General features: G+C 37.8%; 1 protein-coding gene across 3 annotated transcripts; it reads left to right on the forward strand.

Moving 5' to 3' along the window:
• The first annotated feature begins 991 nt into the window (after positions 1-991).
• On the forward strand, positions 992-24,377 carry smad2 (SMAD family member 2). 3 transcript variants are annotated; one of them, XM_016242374.1, is made up of 12 exons: positions 992-1,157; positions 1,386-1,467; positions 2,881-3,318; positions 17,997-18,086; positions 19,329-19,522; positions 19,643-19,777; positions 19,880-19,954; positions 21,556-21,609; positions 21,776-21,988; positions 22,214-22,351; positions 22,440-22,584; positions 22,847-22,970. In XM_016242374.1, exons 3-12 carry the CDS (start codon positions 3,080-3,082, stop codon positions 22,968-22,970), a joined length of 1,407 nt encoding a protein of 468 aa, XP_016097860.1. In that variant the 5' UTR covers positions 992-1,157; positions 1,386-1,467; positions 2,881-3,079. The 3 variants fall into 3 exon arrangements, with proteins under 3 accessions (XP_016097860.1, XP_016097861.1, XP_016097862.1); XM_016242375.1 differs by lacking the exon at positions 1,386-1,467; XM_016242376.1 differs by lacking the exons at positions 992-1,157; positions 1,386-1,467 and having other exon boundaries at positions 3,080-3,318; positions 22,847-24,377.
• Positions 24,378-25,936: the final 1,559 nt, after the last annotated feature.

Consider the following 25,936-nt stretch of genomic DNA (forward strand, 5'->3'; position numbering starts at 1 on the left):
CAAACCAGATTTCAAGATGCAGTTTTGCCAAAGTGTGCAAAAAGACATCGGGGCACAAAGATTAACTGCTGTACTTGTTTTACGAATGGTTTAGTTTAATAACTTTCACATTTTTAAAAACATTCCTAATGTAAAATTGCTGACAATGTCATAACATTTTCACACGATATTTTTAATTAAATAAATATTTAGTGAAATATTAGTAAATATGTGTTTTTAACGTTGTGAATGATATTACCAGAGTTTGCCCTATTTCTCCAATGCCTTTGCATTTATATAATGACATCGTGCATATCACCTTTTGTATGTCTATTTAATAAATAGCAAAGCAGAAAAGGCTGAAACATAAGCACTGTACTCGTCCGTTGGTTGGCAACAGCAGCGATTAAATAACGGACACTGGCGACATCTAGTGGCAGGAGCTGGTACTGCTTCGCCTGCTTTATCTCATCACTGGAATAATATGACTTTGTTTCACCATCACACACATTACATATATTCACCATCGTGAAAAATATATGTAGCACAAACCTTGACATAATGTATCGCTATACTGATTTCCATAACCTGTCATGCACACTTCTTACTTCATATTTTTTAGCTGTTTTATTACTGCAGATAAGCACAGGTGGTTAACAACTTATTTTAGTCTTGTTTTTTACGTGCTGAATGGCGGATGAACACTTACAAACATCACAATCTCATAGTAATGCTATTTAGAGGCAGTAACTCGCTCGCCCGTTCGGTTCCAGTCTGTTATGAAGTCAATAGATGGACAGCAACGTTGACAAACCACTGCCTCCTGCCAGAACCTAAACAACACTGATTAGAAGACGCAGTCTGATTAGCCAATAGAAATCGACTATGGTTTGCATATTCAATTTTGATGGAGATCGACGGTTTTGTAAGCCAATCGACGGGAAGAGCATTCGCGACGGGCTTCTCGTTCGTCCAATAGAAAGCTGGAAGGCGGGGCTTATGCAGAGCGTGCGTTACGTTAGGTTGCGCGCGCTGGAGGCCGTCGTCTGCTGCTGTAATTCGGCTAGAGTGGGAAGGAAAATATTGTTTAAAATCGACTTTTACCCACTCGCGAATAATCCGTTTCGCTCGGATTTTACGCTACTCCTTCCTTGCAGACAAAGCGGCTCGCTAAAAGGGTGAGTTGACGGGTAAACGAAAAGAGAACGGCTTCCAAACCCGTTTGAAAGCTCTGTTTATTTTTCTGTCAAAGAAAGTAGCGCAGGCTGCTAGCGTAGCGGTTTGCACAAACTCACACCTCGCGCATAAGCAGCCAGACCGCGGCTTTTCGTTCATGCACGGATCAAAGAGTGTCTATGGCAGCGATTAATGCTAATGTATTGATCCTGGGGTTTGTTGTATTGTAGGCAGACCGGGACAGAGAGTCGATTAGCGGCCCATGCAGCCACAACGAGCCCGTGATACACCATCAGACCGCCGCTGGAGAAGGTAACAACGCGTTTAATAATCATTTTAAGCTTACAGATGAGATGATGGCTAGGGTAAGCACAGTTGATTTATATGCATGATTAGAATGATACCAGCAGTTAAATATGGGGATGTTTGTTGTGTCTATTTAGTTAGCTAAATATCAAATTGTTTTGCTGAGAGAGTTCTGAATACGAGAATACTGGGATATAACTCGCACCTGCCTCATTGGCATCTGTGTATTTCTCATCTCAGTCTCTGGCTGTGTGTCTGAACTTAGACCGCTGCCTACCTAGACAGCATTTGTGGGCATCGAAGTCGCGTTAATGAATGCTGCCACAGTCGAGCGTTCCAGCACGGAGATTATTAGCAACAACTGGTTCATTTTAAACTTTTCAAAAACACACGTGGTGCTTAAATTCTGTGAACGTTCCAAGATATCCGGAAACGCTTAGAGTGTTCCAGAATCCACATCTGCATCTGAACGTTCTGTTAGGCTTTTATGATGCCACGAAACTTTAAAGGGGTCCTATTATGCTTTTTCACTTTTTCAACTTTAGTTAGTCTGTAATGCTGCTGTTTGAGCATAAGCAAGATCTGCAAAGTTACAAAGCTCAAAGTCCAATTCAACAGGAGATCTTTTATTGAACAGAAATCACTTTTCAAAAACTACAACTAACGACTCGTTTGGACTACAACGCATATTTTCCGGGATTTGTGATATCACAAATATCAAACTTGTTTCCCAAAGACTCACCCATCTATCATTGGTCAACAAACAGACATTCCTGACTCAAACTAACAGCATTGGTTGCACTAATTTTGCCATGTCAGGTCACTAGAAATGGCGTCTTTATCCCCTGCACATTTAACTAAAATAAGTATTTACACTACTACATTATTACATTACTACACTATTACAAACAAGTTTGGGGTCAGTATGTTTTTTAAAAAATTATTGAAAGAAATTAATACTTTTATTCAGAAAAGATGCATTCAATTAATCAAATGTGACATGATCATGTCAGAATCATGTGACACTGAAGACAGGAGTAATGATGCTGAAAATTCAGCTTTGATCACAGAAATAAATTACATTTTAAAATATTATTCCAAATTATACATATCCCAAACTGTATATAAAAACAAATCAAAACTGTAAAAAATAAATAAATAAATAAAAGAATTAATCAAACAATGGTTCAGGATTTTCAAGTAATTATTAGGTAATAAAGCATCCAAATATGCAAAAAAATAATTATAATACTACTACTAATAATAATAATAAAGAAAGAAATTGCCAGCCCAGCTGTAGAACAGATAAAAAAAAAACTACAAAGATGAATTAAAATTAGTCAACTGGAAACAAAATAAAGTTTGTATTTTACGAAGTCTGTCGTGGGCTCTTCTTGATCTGTGCTTCTCCCCACTCAGGTAACTCCTCGCCCCCCTTTCCTCTCCTGTTTCCTAAGCTTCTCTGTCCCCTGCCCCTCATAATCAGCCCAGAGACCCTCTTCCTAAAGGCCAGTTAGGAACGTTGGGTCTGTTCCTCCCCGTTCTCCCAGCCTCCATCTGTCTGTCTAACTCCACTTGCCCAGTAAGGGGCTGACCGCTTATTGGACACCCCAGAAACATGTCCTCCATCTTGCCTTTCACTCCGCCTGTGGTGAAGCGTCTGCTGGGCTGGAAGAAGTCGGCCAGCGGTTCGAGCGGAGCGGGAGGGGGCGGAGAGCAGAACAGCCAGGAGGAGAAATGGTGCGAGAAGGCCGTCAAAAGCCTGGTGAAGAAGCTGAAGAAGACGGGCCAGCTGGACGAGCTGGAGAAAGCCATCACCACACAGAACTGCAACACCAAGTGTGTCACCATTCCCAGGTACGCCAACACGAAAAGCTCACCGCTTTCCTGCTTTTAGATCAGTGGCGTCTTCAATTTGTCAGTTTAACGCATTGGAATCGAAAACTTGGGGGAAAGAATTAAAATTGTTGTTTACTCATCCTCTTGTTGTTCAAGAAATAAGCTCTTAGAGAAAATCAGGTGTATTGTTAAGGCCCGTTCGCACCAAGCACGATAACTATAAAGATAACGATAAAGATATAGTTCTAAAAATCGTTCTCAATATTAAAAAATAGCAGAGTCCACACCACAACTATAACGATAACGATACAGAAGAACGATATCGTTGTGATCACTTTCAAAAAATTTTTTTTGCAGCTGATGAACGATAAAACACTGACAGGCAATCAGAATCCATCCTACTGTAACGAGCTCAAGAATTTAAAGCGGCAGACGCATGTGCGCTTAGAATAAACAGACGATATCGTTCGCTGGTGTGGACGCTAATATCGTTATCTTTATAGTTATCGTTCTTGGTGTGAACGGGGCTTTAGAGTTTGCGTAAGAATTGGTGGTCTACCGATGTGTCGCCAAGGCTGCCAATTTTACATTTAATTATCAGCATCGGCCAATAATTATTTTCTTTTTGGCTATTATGTCGGAAGCAGGACTTTTATTTTGACACTGCTGTGAACGCCAACTCCTGAAAGCATGGTGCTCCTGTTCTCCGTCTTCATTACTTTACTGTCTCCGTTTAACGGTTCTGACTAAGGCTACGTTTACACGCAAACAATGTAGTCAAAAACGGAAATGTTTTCCCCTTGCGTTTTAAAAAAGTTTTACGTATACACGACAACGTTTTTAAAAAGATTCGTGTTTAGAAATATCAGCGAAAACGGCCAAAAACGCTGTATTACGTACGCGACGATTATATAATGCCGCTCCGCTGTTGGTTGTAATATTGGTGAAGTAAATCCACGCTTTGCTGAAGAAGCGTTAGAAAACTCTTAAACGGCAACTACAGTACCATGTACTCCGCCATTGTTGTGTATGTTTGTTCGCGCTTGTGAACTTAACTTTATTTGAAACAATTAAATACAATAATAGAATTGCAGAATCAACTAAATCTAAATAAATCACTTTATTTAAAATTATGTAAAATTAATTTTTTTTCCATTTTTAAATTATGTAATTTAGTAAGTAGCAGTGTTGGTAAAAGTTATTTTTAAAAGTAATGCATTATGATATTGCATAACTCGATTAACAAGTAACTAGTTGCGTTACTTAGTTACTTTTTATGGAAAGTATTGCATTGCGTTACTTTTGCATTACTTTGTCACATGGGCTGGGCTGCTTATTTGTTTTAACTAACAAAAAAAAACAAATGTTACATTTTTGGCAACTTTCACACCAAAAGTGAAATTAATAAGCTTCAGGCCAAAGGAAGTGCCTCTGCACCAGTGAATAAATTGGAAAACAAAGTAACGTATTTGAAGTAACTTGGAAATTTAAAAGTAATGCATTACTTTACTAGTTACTTGAAAAATGTAATCTAATTATCTAACTTGCATTACTTGCAATGTGTTACCTCCAACACTGGTAAGAAGTATGTAATGTAAATAAATTTAATTTCCACAATTATGCGTGCATTTTTGCTTTATTTATTTTTCATTACGTGTTTTTACTTTTGGAACAGCATGAGGATGAGTAAGTATTGACTTCCTTTAAGATGTGTAGATTTGCAAGCCAATGGACTTTTTGTTCATTTAAGTCTTCATCTAATGATAAAGCAAGTCCTCTAATGAATCCGAAAGGTTTTTATTTAATTTTAGAAGTGACCTTAGCCGTATCATTGCGTGTGTTGCTTCATGAGTGAAGGTGAAGGCATGACACTGAGTTGCGTCTACCGCTGCGAAATATCAGCATTACTTCCCTTTGTTTCTAAGTGATTTCTGCTCCATCTGTCTTGACTTGAGTTAAGGTCATTCTGTGCAGCTCCACATCACCTCCATTCTGAGCTCACAGAGGCTTCTCATGCTGTATGAATGTCTGCGATATCAACCATCAGGCTGCTTTTATTCCATTTCTCATGACAAATGGTGGAAAATCAGCGCTGCTATTTTAGGGAAATGCTAAGAGGAGAGGATGATAGAGGATGGGTCGTGTGCCCGAGCCACAACATATCAATAGTTTGAAACCAATATGGTACAGATACACGAGGGTTGGGTGATATGTCTAATACATTCAATCTGTTTTTCAGCCGTTTGGCGATATTTGAGAGAAATATATTTATTTGCTATGGAATGGCTTTAAAGCATTTTTAAGTTTACAAAGTATTGGTGTACAGATGTACAGTAGGAGCTTGTAAAATTTTTTTTTACATTTTTGTTTACTAGAAATATACCTTTTTTTATTCTAATAATGATTGAGCTTAATATATGTTGAACCTGAATTTTATAATAGATTTGTATTAGCACTTATAATAAAAGTTAGTTAACTACATTTGTTAACATGAGCTAACAATGAAAAATCATTTTTCATTTGTTAATGTTGATTTTAACGTTTACATAAAATCCAAAAGTTGCATCTGTTAATGTGATGTACCTAACATAACATGAACTAACAATTTTTTATTGAAGATTAATAAATATTCTCATTGTTAATTTCATTCAACGTATTAACTAACTTTAGCTAATAGGACCTTATTGTAAAGTGTTACCATATTTAAAAAAATTTCTTCTTAAAGTTTCTTAGAGCCATCCATATTTTGGCCTGAACAGACATTAATGCACGTACAATTTTAAATGTCAATGCAAAACAATAACGGTCCATAAATTTAAGAATTTTTATCCATTTCAAGAATTGTAGTCACTTATTTCTATATAAATCGGATTCGTCGAATTTGAGATTCCTGTGAAAATTGTGAGTTGCAGTGCAAAGTAGTCGTTAAGGACCACAATCAGTCAACGTGCAGAATCATTGTGCTATCTATATAAATATATATAATATTTAATAACTTGAGTAACATAATCGCACATCAATATTTGTAACTATTCTATAAATCGTCCATTCCTAAGATACACCACAGCTATTTTTAATATTTAGAACATCATCTAGCAGTAATGTAGAAGTCTAGTAGGTTCTCATTATTTGCCATCGAATATGCAGCTCTATTTTGAGACGAGTTTCTAAACAAACTTGAAAAGGGCATGATCGCATAAGTGCATTTCTTGGTGAAAGGTGTTGTTGAAATAGATACTGCAAGCTTGTTGTATTAGCAAACGAGCATTATCCTTTGTCCTAGAGAGATTTATTTCCATTATTTCCATCCTTTGTCCTAGAGAGATTTATTTCCACTTTTTGAATCAGTTTTAACATCTCCAATCCACAGAATCATTATAAGTATGTAATTTAACAAACCCTGACCTGAATGTGCATCTCCCTCCACTGTTTGAAAAATTGTGCAATGGTTATTGTGAAAATGCTATGCGACTTAATGCTTGATCAGGTTCACTTAGCAAAACCTCTTGGACTGTATAGCCTACAGTAAATACAGGTTCAAATGACCTCCCTCCAGTTAAAATTAGTAAAAGTTAACATTAAAATTATGACTTTTCTCTGCCAACTACGGACTTCGATGCAGACCTTCAGAAATGTTTCCAAGTCATCCAGAGTGCTTTGTCTTCCCTTGAGAGCGGATTCAAAGGGTGGGAAACTTTGCTTCCAACATGTGTTTTCTGCTGCTAATCTATTCTCTAACCTTGGAGGCTTGTGGGAACGGCTGGATCAGTCATTGTGTTCGTCGCTTGTCATGTTTGGTAATGGCAACGTCAAAAGCCTCCCCGACTGTCCTCTCCAGCCTCCCTCACATACCTGTGAACTAAACTGCTCAGCTAGACTATTTTTGTTTTTAATTTGACTGTTCGTTGTTTATGAAAGGGCATGTTAACTTGTAAATTAAACGAAGATTGATTTCAGATTTGTTCCGTTTTGCTGTAAATCATGTTCAGTCACATCAGACCGAAACATTTTCTCCAGTGTTTTTTCAGTCTTGAGTGCATCGTACACCATAATGTGGCCAGGGAAGTCGTGTAGAAATGATTTAACGCCAGCTTCTTTTAAAGGGATATTCTACTTAAAAATGTAAATGATCAAGCCTTTTCAAAACTGTAGATCTTGAGAATTTTTTTTTTTTTAAACTTACAGAAGTCGTCAGTGGGCTCCGGTGTTGTTTGGTTGCCAATATTTGTCAAAACCTCTTAATGATTGAAAATCATTTTCATATTACGGTGGAGTATTTTTATTTTTTTTACATTAACACGTTTAAATGCATTCCACAGATTTTTGACCGATTTTCAATACACCGGAATTTTGGCCACCGAAAATTTTCGGCCAAAAATGGCATTTTCATTTTTGTCCGAAAGAGAAAAACGGCCTAAAATATATGCTAATGTTATTTTATGTGTTATTTTATTGGCTTGTTCAGTATCATTAAAATTATTGAGGTAAATTAAAACATAAAAAAAAAGAATTTGATTAAAGAATCAGTTACTTTTTATATTATTTAATTGCATTATAATATATTATTGTTATTAAAGCAGTTTCGATGCCAAGTGCATCCAGAATTTTTGGTTTCGGCCCAGAATTTTTGGTGCATCCCTACAATTTTTTTTTGTATGTACAAAGTTTGCATATACAAAGCTTGCTGCAATTACTTGGCTAGTTCACAATTTTTCATTTTGTTGTACTAGAGCTAAATGGATTCCTGTCTTTGTCGGGAAGTGAATCAGAGATAAATATGAAATAGCCCAGAACCTCAGGACAAAAATGACTTAATCACATTTTACGATAAGCAGCCTATCTGTATTCTAACTGTAGTGACTAGAGTTTTGAAGTTGATGATTGCACAAGCAGAATTGAATAATTTATCATGTGCTTTTAAAATGCCACGTAGAGACTTTTAGGCCAGTTTTTGTGCCAGAGTCATGATTAAACCACCCTGTTGCCTTCCCTAAGGGATATTTATCCAGTAATAGTACATTGCCGGCTCAATCAGCTGTGTGTAATCTTGAATGAAAATCAGGAGGTGCATTGTTCACTTGTTCTGTTTGAGAAATCAGTCTTGAAATCTTCCAAACAGATCCAGCTGTGTGTCTAATTTGCTCAAAACGAACACAATCAGAAGATTCCCGCATATGAACATCTAGAACTAAACAATACGAGCAAGCGTTCAATTTTAGCTGATGTGTAGTCCTTTTCATGACTTGTTACGTTTGTCTTGTTTAAAGGGAAAACAAACCCGTATCTGTCTCGACCTGACTTCCTGCTGAAGATCTCAGCAGGCCGTGCTATCAGCGCAGGTCTTTTGTGTAGAAGTGCTGATAGTGTATCTGCAAGATGCCTTCAGTGAGTGTAAGAATGTGAAGAGGGTTTCTCGTGAGGACGGAGTCGACTGGCGCTGTGGGTTTTTTCCAAGTCTATTGATTGTAACCTGAAGACTCTGTTGTCTGTCTGGCTTTCCATACTATAATTAAGACCCAGCTTTCATTCGGATTCATAAATGATGTTAGAGTTGAGGTAAAAATGCCCTTCTAGCAGTGTTTTCTTGATAAAAGCTCAGACCAGAATTTATTTGAAATGCTTATTTTATCCGTAAAGTGCTATGAATTAGTCTCTGTATTATGGGAAATAACAAAAATGCAAATCAATACTACTGAAATTAGGCGGAAGAGACTATCAGGTTAGCCATATAAATAAAAGGATACCAATGTTATCAGTAGGCAAATCATTTTACAATGTGAATTTATGAAGCACTTCCAAATATCAACTTAAATTGCTTGTTCAGACGTCTTTCATTGAATTAAGATGTTGGTCATTTGGCTCAGCCTGACACTCATTGACTGTTCATTTGCAGGAATCATCCTGAGATTTGACCGAGACATATGGTTTCCTTTGTGAGGCTTTTTTTTTTTTATCTGGCCTGTGGTCCATTTTGAAACTCGGCCCATACGCCTGCTAAACCTTTCCATTTTATTTTAAGACTAACTCGTTGTCTTCATTAGCTAGTCGCCTGGTGCACGGAGAAGGCGGTGCTTTAAAAGAAAAGCGTTTTTGCTTTTATCTCGAGCCAAGTGTAGTGTAGTATAGCCGGAGTGAGGGTAGACGGTGGCCAGCAGATGGTCTCTCAGTGGTTTAGTGGGGATGGGGTCTTCACACACCAGGATATAAGGGTTAATACCCTCCAAAAGTGTGTCATATGTCTGGGATGTGGATGCCCAGTCATGCTGGTGTGAGATCCAGGTCTGTCAACTAGATTTTGGGTATTTTAAATTGCTGATATGAGCATCCGTCTTGTGCATACGATGGACTAATGGAAGTTAGTAAATGCAAATCAATACTACTGAAATTAGGCGGAAGAGACTATCAGGTTAGCCATATAAATAAAAGGATACCAATGTTATCAGTAGGCAAATCATTTTACAATGTGAATTTATGAAGCACTTCCAAATATCAACTTAAATTGCTTGTTCAGACGTCTTTCATTGAATTAAGATGTTGGTCATTTGGCTCAGCCTGACACTCATTGACTGTTCATTTGCAGGAATCATCCTGAGATTTGACCGAGACATATGGTTTCCTTTGTGAGGCTTTTTTTTTTTTATCTGGCCTGTGGTCCATTTTGAAACTCGGCCCATACGCCTGCTAAACCTTTCCATTTTATTTTAAGACTAACTCGTTGTCTTCATTAGCTAGTCGCCTGGTGCACGTAGAAGGCGGTGCTTTAAAAGAAAAGCGTTTTTGCTTTTATCTCGAGCCAAGTGTAGTGTAGTATAGCCGGAGTGAGGGTAGACGGTGGCCAGCAGATGGTCTCTCAGTGGTTTAGTGGGGATGGGGTCTTCACACACCAGGATATAAGGGTTAATACCCTCCAAAAGTGTGTCATATGTCTGGGATGTGGATGCCCAGTCATGCTGGTGTGAGATCCAGGTCTGTCAACTAGATTTTGGGTATTTTAAATTGCTGATATGAGCATCCGTCTTGTGCATACGATGGACTAATGGAAGTTAGTTGTAATAATACCATGAATAAACCAATGCATTTTGGGTGCAATTGTTGTATTTTGTTATATTCTTTAATATGTTGACTAAATTGTCTAATATTGATTGGATTCCTGCTAATGGTTCATTATAGCTTTGTGAATTATCATTATCGTGCTTGATTGCACGTCTGTTAATATCACACAGTGATTGGCCATCTGCTCTATTGTTAATTTGAGGGTTAATACTGAATCGGGTTTCGTGTGTGTGTGTGTGTGTGTGTGTGTGTGTGTTTTAATACTCTTAAAGGGATAGTTCACCCAAGAATGAAAATGTGATGTTTATATGCTTCCCCCCCCCAGGGCATCCAAGATGTAGGTAACTTTTTCTTCAGTAGAACACATATGATGATTTTTAACTTTAACCGTTGCAGTCTGTCAGTCATATAATGAGACTATCTATGAGAGTAAAAAAAACATGCACCGACAAATCCAAATTAACCCCTGCGGCTGGTGATGATGCATTGATGTCCTAAGACATGAAACGATCAGTTTGTGCCAGAAACCGAACATTATTTATATCATATTTTACCTCTAATACACCACTATGTCCAACTGTCTTTGGGCGCGCGCACGGCATCCAGTTCATGAGGTGTGTACGCGCTCTGGTGTAGTTTACGTTAATGGGTGTGTTGATATCCAGCCGAAGAGCAATCAACCATAACTTCAGGCGAGCAGGCTCAGAAGTTGGGAATACGTGGAAAGTCGCCACTCCCGAAAGAGTTGGCGTGAGAGAACGAAATCTTTTAGTTTAAGTCGGTTTGAACAATCCGGATAAGCGCAAGTAAGTACCATTTTGATTAGCCGTCGTACCTACAATGACTGTGCACTGTGTAAACAATGAGTGATGTATATGTGCGAGAGATCACTTCCGGTGCTTGAGTAAACTACACCAGAGCGCGTACACACCTCACGCACCGGATGCCGTGCGCGCGCCCAAAGACATTTGGACATAGTGGTGTATTAGAGGTAAAATATGATATAAATACTGTTCGGTTTCTGGCACAAACCGATCGTTTCGTGTCTTAGGACATCAATGTGTCGTCACGAGCCGTAGGGTTTAATTTGGATTTGTCTGTGCATGTTTTTTTTACTCTCATAGATTTTGTTACCATTGCCATGCATTATACGACTGACAGACTGCAACAGTTAAAGTAAAAAATCATCAAATGTTTTCTACTGAAGAAACAAAGTCACCTACATTTTGGATGACCTGGGGGTAAGCAGATAAACATCAAATTTTCATTCTTGGGTGAACTATCCCTTTAAGAGTATTGGGAAACTCTTCATCTACTGGTGTTGAAACTGAAGTCCCCATCCCCCTAAAACGGGTCATGTGAGTTTATGTAAACTCACTGTGGTTTCACTTCTTTTAATGGTTTCTCATATACATTCACTTTGCTCTCTTTCTTTTTTTCCCTCTTAACGCTGCCTGGCATTTCACTTTTAGTAAAGCTCAAACTGAGACTTAAAAGAAAATGGATCCATTAATGGCCAATATTGGAGCTAATTTTTTGATAAATTGATATTGTGGATTTAATTGTGCATACTAACGCTTACTTGAAGTTAATCTTTAAAACACTACATTTGACTAAAGCTGTAAGGTCTTATTTCAATAAAAATGAAAATTGATACTGTAAATTGTTACAATGCATACATTGTAGCATTTAAAACATTAAAACAATTTTAGGGTTTAGCGTTTTATTAAATCTATTTACAAACAAAATATAGAGTTTATATAATGATCATTTAAGGGTTTCAGCCATAACATAATTATCAGAATTGGTCAGAATATATATTGGTTCAGTGCTAACAATTATACTGTTCAAGTAGATGTTAAATTGTGTAAATACTGAAGTGAATTCTTTCTCTAGTGTCACCATATGGAATTTTCTAAGAAATAAATTGCTGTTTTTTTTGTCTTTAATCTGCTTTTAATGTTCTAGAAAATTCAACTCATCACCTTTTAAAATGTCATTGCCTTTTGTCGCTGATTAAAAGTGTCTATTGATCAAGTTCTCTGGGCGTCATGAAATCTTAATTTGCTGAAGGAATAAGGACAGTTCTAAGAAATAAATTGCTGTTTTTTTTTCTTTAATCTGCTTTTAATGTTCTACAAATTCAACTCATCACCTTTTAAAATGTCATCGCTGACTAAAAGTGTCTATTGATCAAGTTCTCTGGGCGTCATGAAATCTTAATTTGCTGAAGGAATAAGGACACGCTATACTCTGAGCAAGCTTCGCACAATATCTCGGGTGACATCGCTACATCAGGGTCGGTCTCATTAACTTTTGACATCAGGTAGCAGCGAGCGTACAGGTCGAGGGTTAGCGATACATGCAGCGCTCGTATAACCTGCTCTAATGTTAATGTGCTCCTCAAGGGTTGTCTTTCTTACTCTCTTTGTCTCCTTAAGTGTTTTAATGTTGGTTAGTTTGTTGTATAAATGCTCGTTCTTAGTGTTGGGATGGCTGCTTTAAGTTTCAAGACACCAACACAACAAATTGTTCTTCTAAAGTTAATTAGTTAAAGGGTTGGTTGAACCAAAATGAAATGAAAGTCATCATTTACTCAATCTCTTGTCATTCTAAACCAGTAAGACTCTTCATCTTCTAAAAACAAATGAAGATACTTTTAAGGAAAGCTGAGAGCTTTCTCTCCCTTCTTTGAATATCCACGCAACCAAAACTCTGATACTTCAATTCATATGGATTATTCTTATAAAGGCTTACTCAACTTTTTGAAAAGTTTAAGCAAGTTCTTGCGCATCAAGCAAGCTTGAGCTTCTGTGTTTGCCATATTTGATGTGCTCTTTATATGCGTGTTGATCAATGTTTGAAGCGTCAAAGTTTTAGTGGAATGGACTTTAAATGGAATTACATTGTTTTATTAATGTCTTCATTTGGGTTTCGAAGATCGTATGGGTTTGGAATATGACGTTCAGTAAATGACATCTGGTCTAAATTACATCAGGTAACTGCATTAAAAGCATTAAAACTGTTTAAGAGCCAATATACTATATTAACACAACAAAATAAACTAATAAAACTCTTTAAGAAACGGTGGTGAACAGCAGTTTAACAAAATATTTATTTTGCTTTAAAACAAGCTTCTGGGAACCCTGAGTAATTGCTATTGATTTAAAAATATTTGAATTCAAATGAGCTCTTGTAGCAAACAATCGTGACATACTAAGAGGTTGTGTTTGCTCATTCAGTTGACTTACAGTTGTCATTTATTTTGACTTAAGCCCCGTTCACACCAAGAACGCTAACTATAAAGTAGTGCTGGGCGGTATACCAGTTCATACCGAATACCGGTGTTTATTTTTGTTATGATATAAATTTTTTTAAATACCGCAATACCGGTGTATGTCGCTTAAACAACATTCTTAACTGATTGAAAGGGGTCCCTTTTCACTGTTGCACTGTGGTGAGGGAACAGCTGTATGTGTTACTAAGCGTGAAAGTTCCGAAACTGAAGCTGTAGAACTAATAGAACGTGATGATGACACAGAAGAACTCCACAATATCCACACTGACCGCCACAAATACCCACCGCCCGCTGCCATCAGCTCACACTTCTCTCACACACACGAGCGCGACTTCAGCACTAGATTTAGCAACTTTCAGACCCTTTTAGCGGCTTTTTTCCATAGAATATACATACTGACAAACCTAGTGACTTTTTTGGATAAACCTTAGCTATGGTTCAGTTGGAAGATTTCGCCAGTGCTGTCCCGCGAACGTGAGGTCTGACTTTCCCGGAGAAGTGTCGCCTCTCTCGGCGTCTGTTCTGTGCAGTGAGCGGCAGAGAAGCAGCGCTTTCAGTTGGCCGCACCGCAGCCGACTCCTCAATAAATGAGTACAAAACAGCGTTTCCTAGCACCTGTCGCTTAATGATTGTTTGGAATTATAAATATGAGCGTAGTTCGTCTATTAATATCACATGCACTTTTATTTATTTTTTTTAGTTTGTTACTCAGACGCAGGCAGTGTCTAGTCACTATTTAGTGTGGTATTTTTTGACAATATTCACTCATCATGACAGTAAAATAGGGCATTCTAAGTCAATATACTGCAGTATTTCCTCTCTCAACCAGTAGAAAATATGGTTAACACCCGGTCATGCATGAAGAAAAAAAAAAGTACCAACGTGAAACCGGTATAATTTAGAAAAATACCGTGGTGATAAAAAACCGCCCAGCACTACTATAAAGATAACTATGAAGATAACAATATTAGTGTCCATACCAGTGGACGATATCGTCTGTTTATTCTAAGCGCACGCTCATCCGCTTTAAATTATCAAGCTCATTATATTGGGATGGATTCTGATTAGGTGTCAATGTTTTTATCGTTCATCAGCTGGAAAAAAAAATCATTCTGAAAGTGATTCCAATCTTTATATAGGAATGATTCAATCTGAAATAGTTAACCACATTAACATACAGGCCTGACTATGTATACTGAAAAAGTATATAGTATATTAGTATGTACTGTAGTATATTTATACTTTGGTAGGGTATGAAACCAATTTGTAAAATCTTTTAGGACCAAAAATACAAATTTTCGAGTGAAGTTTTTGCTGAGGACTACACAAATTTAGATGTTATGACTTACAAATTTGCCTTTTTTCCTGTTTTGTGATTACATCTTTTATGTTGACGTAATAAACAGAGATGCGCATCAAAGTTTTCATGGAAAAAAGACTTCAAACAGTCCTCATCTCTGCTGAACGCCAGCGCTAACGCACACCTGCTAAACACAGCTCAGTTGTGCAGCACGTGAGAGACGTGCGAAGTGCAGAAAAGCAGTGTAAAAAAAAAAAAAAAAGTGTGGTAAAGCTGTCTGGGTATTGGCAATATCGTTAGCAATTCTAAAATTGATACTATGACTTCTTGTTATCAAACTCCATTGTCTATATTCCTGTGTTATGTTAATGCGTGAACTTCATTATTTGTAGTGCGCTTGTTGTCCAATATGCGCAATAAGCTTTGTGCTTTGTTACCTTTTAATAAACAAAGTAGGTTATCAGCTTTAAAATTCTGCCAAATTCATAACGAAATTCAAACAATAAATACGGTTTTGGCACTCCTTAATGTAGCATGATCGACATCGCTTTAGCACCTCAGTTTAAGCGGCACGTGAACTTGGGGCTGCACGATAAGTCGAAATGAAATAGAAATCGCGATTAGGCAGAAGCTGCGATTGTCATGCGTATCTTTCAGTGTAGCACAGTTCTGTGATCAGTAGTAGATCTCCATCCGAAGGCCAGAGGGCACTCTCGCGCTGAAACTCCAAATACGCCTCGCAGAAGAAACCCAGAAAATGCATATCGCTGCAGCTGAATAAACAGAAGATTTACCTGCTTTTATTAATTCATCCTGACTAATACACCCACGACTACGACAATATACGGTTTATCTAAGTTGGTCTTATTTTCATTATAATAAAGTATATCTATAATGCAATGCTAATCGACATAGCCTTTAATCACTGCTTGGAATACTATGAAGTATCGTAGAAGAAGAAGCCACATCATCTCACAGAAGGATTTATTTCAAACACTCGACTGATGTTATGAAGTGAGTTTGGAGCAAAAACATGTTGTTATTAAATGTGGTATTTTCACGTATATTCAGATGGAGCAGCATTTAATCGTGAAATTTGCAATTTCTATGTTTTCATATTTCACTATATCGTCTGCTAATTGTTTCCTTTTTTTTTTTTTTTGCATAGGTTGTCAGAGAACTATGGCTCTGTGTAGTAAACGCTGCTCCATCTGAAAGTACATGTACATTTTTCAGAGATTTACTACTAATCACAGAACCGGCTTCACTGACGAGATGTTCATGACGATCGCATTCGATTAATCGTGCAGCCCTACGTGAACTTATCGTATCTTTCTCTTTACTACTATAGTATGATAAAACATGAATGAACATCAAAAGGTATTTTATAGGAGAGCCTACAGTACATCTTACTGAAATGTCTCATGTAATCTCTCATTCAGGGTTTAATCTGCGGAAAACGTGTGAAGCTTGTAAACAACGCCACATAACATTTCTCTCAGAATAACCATCCTGCATCCATAAGCTAAATTTATGTGCTATATTGCATATTCATATTTTTACTTAACTTGTTGTCCACATGATACGAGAATGCAAGGCACGACATAACATTTATAGGATGCATTGAGGAGCCCAAACTACACTCAATGGCCGAGTGATGCTGGCATTATGGTCCATTACATTGGCACAGATTCTGTGTAATAAACAATTCTTTGTGACTGTATATAGTTCTCAAGTTGGAAAAGACATTTAGTCCCAAATTAAGTGAATCTTATTTCCCAGGACATCTACAAGATGGATTAAAATGCTGATAAGACATAAAACAGATGAGAGATATATATATTCATTTGGTTATTGCCTGTGTATACAGGAAAAATACTTCTGTAGCCCATGGGGCTGCTGCTGCAGAAAAAATGTAAATGAACAATTTAACAAGCGAAATCATCCAATCTCAGTTTTTGGAAAGAATTGTACTTGTGATAAGAACAGGTCAGTGGTGGAGTCTGGCACGTGTTTTTGAGTCTCTTTTCAGAGACGGTTAAACCACAGGGGGCCAAAGCTTCATTCATCACATATCAAGTCTGTGCGAGTCCTGTTCCTGTCACGTCACCGTGTCTGTTTCTCATCCCATGTTTCTTTTTCAGAACTACTGAAGGTCTGTGTGCTTGTCTGATTTATTGATAGCATTCTTTATCTTGAGTGTAATGCATTTGAACGACAGTAGGTCATAGGCTCTTGTCCTGTGCTGCATGTTTAAATGTTGATATCTGATGTGAAATCCAACCCCTGAATGAAACGTCTCTTATAACGTTAATTGCCCTGTTCGTCTCATAACACACCGCATGATGACCGGGGAAGAGATTATGCACTGTAACTAGAGCTGGGCGATGTAGCAGAAAATGTTAGCAGATATTAGATATCGACGTAGAAATGTTAAAAATTAAAGGAAACAGGATTTTTTTTTTTTTTTTAGTGTAACAGCTAAAATAGTGCAGTTAAAATAAACAAGGCATTGCTTTTCCACTAAATGAACGAGAAAACCAATTGTGTACAGTTATAAAAACATTAATAAATGACAATTTATCTAAATTTATTACAATGTTTCAGTAAATATGGAAACATTTGACTAGCTATTTGAGTTTGGAATCAGTTAATTTACACAAACGATCTGAGCTGATTCATGGAAATGAATCAAACTGACGTTTTCCATTGCGAATATATTGTGAATGTTCAATATATCGCCCAGCCCTATCTGTAACTTGAAATACATTTGTCAGTTTCTCTTCGGTTTTCTCATCTCACTGTTATATGTGAATTTTCCATTAGAGTGGCTTCTTTTATTCGAGGTGGGCCGCGTTGTTCGCCAGCTTCAGGCGACCTGCGCGAAACATCTCAAATAAAAGAAACGATGCCCTTCGATTATCCCGCCATGGTACTTCATCTTGGTATTTTTGAATGAATCATGCCCCATGTTTATCATTTTTTGTTTCTTTGTGTTTTTGTTTTCTTTCTTTTTCTTTTTGTTTTTTTACTTTCTGTGCACAGCAATTGCTCTGAAATTTGTGGACTGAGTGCACCAAATACGATAGAACAGTGGGATACCTCAGGCCTCTACAGCTACCCTGACCAAACCAGGTGAATTTCCTCTCCTGACATTGTGCCACACTCACCCCACGAGACACAGGTGGGGCTGAACGAGCACAGGGGGCTCCAGGGGCCATGAAGAAACACTGTAACGCGCTTCATTATAGTTGATGTAGACTTAATATCTTGAAGATGGAAGCACTTATTTTGTTGTAGAGTTTTAATTCTAAATGTTACAATAGATTTAAAACAGATGGACACGTTTTCATAATTCCATACATTCACTTCACTAAAGCAAGAAGTTTAAAACAGTGGTCCTCAACTGGTTTTATTGATTTTAATTTTGTATTTGGTGACCCAACTTGACACAATTTGCTGAATTTATGCAGAGATAAAAATTGTTTATATTAGCATTCATATATACACACACATACACACACATATATATATATGCGCTGAGCCAAAGTTTGGGGTTAGTAAGGTTTTTCTTGTCTTTTTTTAACTAATGCTGTTATTCAGCAAGAATACATCAAATTGATCAAGTCATCATAAAGACATTTATAATGTTAAAAAAGATGTCTGTTTCTGATAAATGCTGTTCTTTTGAACTTATTAATCAAAATATATTGAAAAAAAATCACTACAAAAAATTTAAAATATTAAGCAGAATAAAATATATGAATAAAATATCAAATAGAAAACTGGTATTTAAAGTTTTAATTTTAAAGATGTTATACATGTATTGTATATGTATATTTATGTATATAAAATGATTAATTTTATGTATTTTTTTTGTTTGTTCTTTGATCAAATAAATGCAGAATTAGTGAGCATCATAAACTTTCATAAACATAAAAAAAAATAAACTTGCCGACTCCAAACTTTTGACTGGTATCTTATATGCAACTTAGTTATGCATTTTGATGGCATGTATATTAAAATAAACATTTAAACATTTTCCACATTTTGAAACCTTTCATTGTTAAATGGTTAGTTGCATTTAGAATGATTTTTTTTTTTTTTCTTTGTCCCGTGATGTATACCACACATTTTTGGGGTCACCAACACTTAGTTGAGAACCAGCGATTTTAAAATATTAGTATTCTGTTATTGTAGCTTTCAGATGTTTTAATCGTAATAGATGAATTTTGCATCTCTGTTGTTGTTGATGACTTGCTGTCTAATCTCACCATCTCCCCTCTTCCCTCCATCCATGCATGTCCTTCTCTGCTCATTTGGCACGCTCCCTCTCTTCCATTTCTCTCGCCCTCTCTCTGTGGACGCTCGGGTCAGATCTCTGGACGGGCGTCTGCAAGTGTCTCACCGCAAAGGTCTGCCTCATGTCATCTACTGCCGCCTGTGGCGGTGGCCCGACCTGCACAGCCATCACGAGCTGCGCGCTATCGAGACCTGCGAGTACGCCTTCAACCTCAAGAAGGATGAAGTCTGCGTCAACCCCTACCACTACCAGCGGGTGGAGACGCCAGGTATGGAAATTGGCTGCTGAATTGGCAAAAACGTTTTGGCAATATGTATTATTTGAACAGAAACGGCTTTGCTATTCCTATTGAGCATTCATTCAATCATCAGAACATTTGCTCCTGTAGTTCTTCCTGCTGTCCTCGTGCCAAGACACACGGAGATCCTGACTGAGCTGCCTCCTCTGGACGACTACACCAACTCCATACCTGAAAACACCAACTTCCCAACAGGGATCGAGCCTCCTAACAATTATATACCAGGTAGGAACGCACACTTGTCCAGAAATTCAAGGCCAAAGACTGTATGCGTTACTGTGTAGTTCAAGAGTAATAACAAGTTGTTTGTGATTGCTGTGTGTTCAGAAACTCCTCCAACGGGATACATCAGTGAGGATGGGGAGGCCAGCGACCAGCAGATGAATCAAAGTATGGACACAGGTACATTCCCACAGTGACATCACTACATGGGAATGACAGCCACGTGTGTTTGCACTTTAGACCGTAAAGTACAATCTGCTTTTACTGCAGTAGTTTGCTTTCTGAGCTCCAGCCAGACTTTCCCTAAATTATCTTCTGTGATTGAATACTTAAAGGGTTAGTTCACCCAAAAATGGAAATTCTGTAATTACTCGCCATCATGTCGTTCCAAACCCGTAAGACCTTCGTTCATCGCCGGCTCCTGCATCAGCAACACCACATGCAAGCATCGTGATACTCTTGTGAACGTGCTTCGAAGACTGGCACGGAAGAGAAGGATTGTTGCAAAAGTCATTTTTGTTTTCTTTGCACACAAAAAGTTTTCTTGTAGCTTCTAGGGTTGTGACGGTGAGAATTTTCCCACCGGTTAATCGACGTGTGACAACACCGGTAATATTTCCCTCTTTTCCTCGCTGTCCATCGCTTTTAAATAGCTTGTAAAAGCGGTGTGCCCATTTTACTTTCACTGTTGAATTAGCGGCAGTTCGGCGTCAATTGCTTGAATGCAACAACAAAATACAACGTCAAACTCACTTTAGCGTATATATAAAACATAGAACTTTCATTAACAAAACACGTCGGTGACGCGGTGGGCAAGTGACGTAACCGGTGTTGTGGCTTAACACTGGTATCACCGTCAGCACCATCTTACCGCGGCAAGCCTAGTAGCTTCATAACATTACGGTTGAACCACTGATATCACATGGACGATTTTAACGATGTATTTACTACCTTTCTGGGCCTTGAAAGTGTCAGTTGCGTTGTTGTCTATGGAGGGTCAGAAAGCTCTCGGATTTCATCAAAAAAATATCTTAATTTGTTCTGCAGATGAGCGAATGAGGGCGAGTAATCAATGACAGAATTTCCATTTTTGGCTGAACTATCCCTTTAAGTGAATGAACTTCTCTAATCTCCCTCAGGTTGTCTGCGGGTCCTTAAAAAGTCATAATGTTTTCCTAATAAAAGGCCTTAAAAAGTCTTAATGTCTTAAATTCAGATTCAATGGGTCTTAAATATTTTGGTCACATTACTGCTAAAATATCTTAAGTCACAGACCTAATGACTGTTGACAGATCAAACTTTTTTTTTCTTCCATTCACGTCATCAGACAGAATAGCAGTAGCAGAATACAGGTGGAACTGCTTTCTTTGTTTATATAATGTTCTCCGTAATAATAATAATTAAAATATAGATCAAGCTACAGCTAGCTGACCAGCCTTTTAGCTAGTTTAAATTATTTATTTTTTTTACTTGCCCGACCGGACAAATAGCCTCATTAAAACTTTAGTGACAAAAAATAACCAGCGACGCATCAAAACACGAGAATGATTCTTCTGATTTTATTACATCAACGTAAACAGCGATTGATAATTGATTTCTGGTATTAAGTTCTCGCTGTTGAGGCTTAAACGGTATTTATACTTTCGCCCGGCTCTGCTTCGCGAGCCTCTGTATGTAAGTTTTACATGGGCAAGCACCAAAAAAAAATAAAGTTATTTCTTCTTGTGTGTTGTGTTCTTGTGTAAGAAATCTTTTTTTTTTTCTTTTTTCTTCTTCATCAGGTTCTCCTGCGGAACTGTCACCAAGCATACTCTCGCCTGTCAATCATGGCATGGGTAAGACCTTGCTAACTGCTTAAACTCATTCTTAATACATCTTCAAAGTCCTTACAATCTTAAGAAATGAGGAGGTTTACTACCATAGTCATACATTGGGCTATGCACAGTACATTTGAGCTTGTCAAGTTGTTCTTACATTTGGTCTTTTTCATCTTTCTTTCAGACCTTCAGCCAGTGACTTACTCAGAGCCCGCGTTTTGGTGCTCCATAGCTTACTATGAACTAAACCAGCGGGTCGGAGAAACATTCCACGCCTCTCAGCCTTCCCTCACCGTGGACGGCTTCACAGACCCCTCCAACTCAGAGCGCTTCTGCCTGGGCCTGCTGTCCAACGTCAACCGCAACGCCACCGTGGAGATGACCCGAAGACACATAGGTACCAAGACATCTTCAGCTGCGCTACTATCAAGTGTTAAAGTGGAATTTCAGGGAACAGTTGACCCAAAAATTACAATTGGCATATTTTATTTGATCATGTCATTCCAAACCTGTGTATGACTTGCTTTCTTCAACAGAAGATATTTGGAAGAATGTCTTTGTCTGTACAATGAAAGTCAATGGGGTCCAAAACAAAATTTTTGTGTTGATGTTTTTTGATTAGGACGAGGGGTCAGGCTGTATTATATTGGTGGGGAAGTGTTTGCCGAATGTCTTAGCGATAGCGCCATCTTTGTTCAAAGCCCTAACTGTAATCAGAGGTATGGCTGGCACCCTGCGACAGTCTGTAAAATCCCTCCAGGTAAGAGATCCACTCACTTTTTATTGTCCTCTGCACCGTCCAGTTTTGTACGTCAACTGTTATGACGTAACGATACTCTCTTTCTTAGGCTGTAACCTGAAGATCTTCAATAACCAGGAGTTTGCGGCACTGCTGGCTCAGTCGGTGAACCAGGGCTTTGAGGCTGTATATCAGCTGACCAGGATGTGCACCATTCGCATGAGTTTCGTCAAAGGCTGGGGAGCCGAGTACAGGTATGGACAGGTTTTCAGGAGAGTTTTGAGTAAAAATCAATTGTAAAAACCTGATATAATTTAGCTATACATTTTTAATGCATACGGTTACACATTTATAGTAAACATTTGTAAAAAGCGTGGTTTAAATTACACTTGTAGTGAAATGTGTTATTCATTATTTCTCAATCAATTCATTAAATGAATTACTTCCAAATATTTTATATTTAATTCAAATGTAGTTGATATACGATACATCCTGTGACCGTTGATTGTTGTGTAGACGGCAAACGGTGACGAGCACCCCCTGCTGGATCGAGCTTCACCTGAATGGCCCCCTGCAGTGGCTGGACAAGGTCCTGACCCAGATGGGCTCGCCCTCCGTACGCTGTTCCAGTATGTCCTAATCGCCGTGACCAAGCTCTCTGTCCTCTGACTCCAAAACAACTGATTCTACAATCACATCAACCGACAACTCGAAGAACAACAGACTTACTCGAGCCCCGCCCTCTCTTTCTCTTTCATAGTAATCGTGAGCCTTTCTGTATCCTCTCTCCTCCCGACACTGATGTTCTTTCCGTTCGGACCTGAACGCAGCACTTGCTGTCTCATCAGCTTCATGCACCTTTAATTCTCTCTTGTTTTCTTTCATAAACACTCAATATTACATGTATTAGTAGTAGAATTTGAAATGTATATTGTTTTTTTATTTTATTTTTATGGTTTTCGAGAAGGAGGGAAGGTGCGTATGTTGTGTGGAAGTTCAAGAAGGCAGTAAATAACTTCACACACTTGTAGCAGCAAGGCTTTTCCCCCCTGATGAAGTACATACTCTGATACTCTTTTAACGATTAATTTTCCTGGATGCCGATCCCAATCCGGTCGTTCAAGGAGGTTACTTTTTCTGGCAAAAAGTCACGTTCTTTGTTTTTATACACGTTATTATTGTGTAGATTGACACGTTAAGGCTTAATCATGGTTTTTGATATTCTTCAGTAATGCCAAAAGATACTTCTATTTTATTTTATTTTATTTTATTATTTTTTTACGATTTCTTTCCCCAAACCACTATATAAGAATGTTGCCTTTGATTTGAGGTATGCTGCTGTAAGTCATGCTTCTTTTCTTCAAACCTATAGAATGTTTAACGAAAAAAAAAAAAATTCAATTCGAACTTTACGCCGCCCCTCAGAATTAACTTTTTATTCACTGTGGAGTGGTTTTGGAGTCTGGTTTCTTCAGAAAGTGGCTTCTTTTAGGGACTTCCGAAGGTTATTAAAGCGTCTCGCGCAGTCCAGATCTTTAAAATAAAAACGACAAAAGAATAAAAAAACAAATCCAAGTATTTAAGCTTTAAGTGTTTATAAACTAGGTTATCCTTCACAATTACAAGATTTTGTTTCCCTTTATCTTTCTTTTAGCTACTTTTTGTATTTTCATGTATTTTTATATATAAATATATTTAAGATCTTTAAAGCTCTCTTCCTTTTTATTAGAATTGAATATTTTTTTAGATCATGCCCTCTTTTTAAAGGGACATGGCTTCATATTGAAATGTCCTATCATACGAAAACGTTATTTAGCATGACATTTTTATAAGCGCAAATATCTTTTTTTTTTCTCCGCTTTCTAATTCAAGCTGTTGTCCCGGTTAACGTTTCGCCCTGATCTCGAACCCCCTGAAGTACATGTGACTTTAATTTTCATTTAGTTGCGTTCCTCCCATGTTCACAACACAATGCGGTATAACCCACCACCCCTCAAAGTATGGTTACCCGAAACCATGGCGATGTTCTATTTGTTTGCAATTGGGGGGAAAAAAAAAAGACTAAACAGGTTGCTTTGACAGGGAGAACTGCAACTTTAGTGTGCGTGCTCATTGTACAACTTTTACTAATGACTGTGATATAGCTGTCTGTTATTCTTTACTTGTTGTGGCAGTGACCAGGCGTTGCAAATATCCTCTTCCCACCTCTGTCTGCATATTTTCCTTCATTGATCTCAACTACTCTTGCGATTTGTACTTTAAGTGCATCTAGTAAAAAGCTGACGAAGACGCTGTGGCCCGTTTTTAAAGCCGATGAGCGGCCATTAAGACACTGGGAACATTCTGTTTGCCATTTTTGACTGGGTGTGGAAAGAAAACCAAATAGAACTGAAAGTGGACCAGACATATATGCATATAAATGTGTATATATAATTTTATTTTTGTTTTTTTCTGTTATTTTTTTCTCCTATTTTGCAAAGCATTTAACAGTTGGTGAGCTTGTTTTACCATTAGAGAGATGTATTGGTAGGACGTGAACTTCAGGCGATAAGCTTTTCAGGCGTGTTGCATATGCAGACTTCATAAATACACTAATAAAAAGTTTTAAATTCTCATGTTAACACCTGTCTGGAATATTTTCTTTTGTTATTCTCGTTGCACTACTGCCATCAGAATTGTTAGTTGCCACTTGTATGTTATCTCAAGCTCTTTGCCAACAGTGCTGGGTAAATAAGTACACTAACATTTGAGAACTTCATTAGAGATGGTCTGCTGAAAGCCAAGTCCTAATCCCAGCTGAACACCTCTGGTGTGACTTGAAATGCAGAGCTTGAGCCAAAAATCACCAAACACCAATGACTTCATGTAGACAAAGGTATTGGAGCACCCCCCTCTTTAGAACAGAAAAAGACACTTTTGGAACAAAGATGGAAACAATTCATGTATTTAAATTGTATTTCCATCTCTGTTGTAACAGTTTTGGGAGTGTCTAAAATGACTGTACCTACATGTACAAGTCATAGGGGCTTGGTGATGAGTTTTTGGCTCAAGGTCTGCATTTAAAGTCACACCAGAGGTGTTCAGCTGGGAGTAGGACTTCCAAGCAGGTGTGATTTGGAGTTAAACTGTGCAGAGCTGTGACCCTCCAGGAATTGAGTTTGAGACCAATGATCTAAATGTTTTAAAATAACACCTAACGTCTGGACTAATGTAGAATCTAAATTAAATCAAGATACTTGTTCTGTAATTGAAAAACTGCGCTAGAATACCGTTGATATGAAAGTGGGCTCTTTTCACCACTGGAACCCACAAGGTCTAATCTTCTGTAACTGGCTTAGACGGAACTAGGTGGATAAACCAAGTGCAGCAGTTTTATTAAAAGAAATAACTATACTGCTGTGCTTCTTTTCTTTGACCACCATGGGGAGCAAGAGCTTCAGTAACATACGATCATTTCTGAGATCAGTTCAGCTGCCCATCAAATGCCTGTCTGATAGCATAGTTCATTTAAGTCTGAAGAAAAGTTAAGTTTAAGATTTAATTGTGTCACTTCATGAGGCTCAATTAATGTAAATATTGTTATAATCGTCAAGCTAAAATCTTGCC

Source organism: Sinocyclocheilus grahami, unplaced genomic scaffold (assembly GCF_001515645.1).
Source record: "Sinocyclocheilus grahami isolate Dianchi unplaced genomic scaffold, SAMN03320097.WGS_v1.1 scaffold655.1, whole genome shotgun sequence".
NCBI lineage: Eukaryota > Metazoa > Chordata > Actinopteri > Cypriniformes > Cyprinidae > Sinocyclocheilus > Sinocyclocheilus grahami.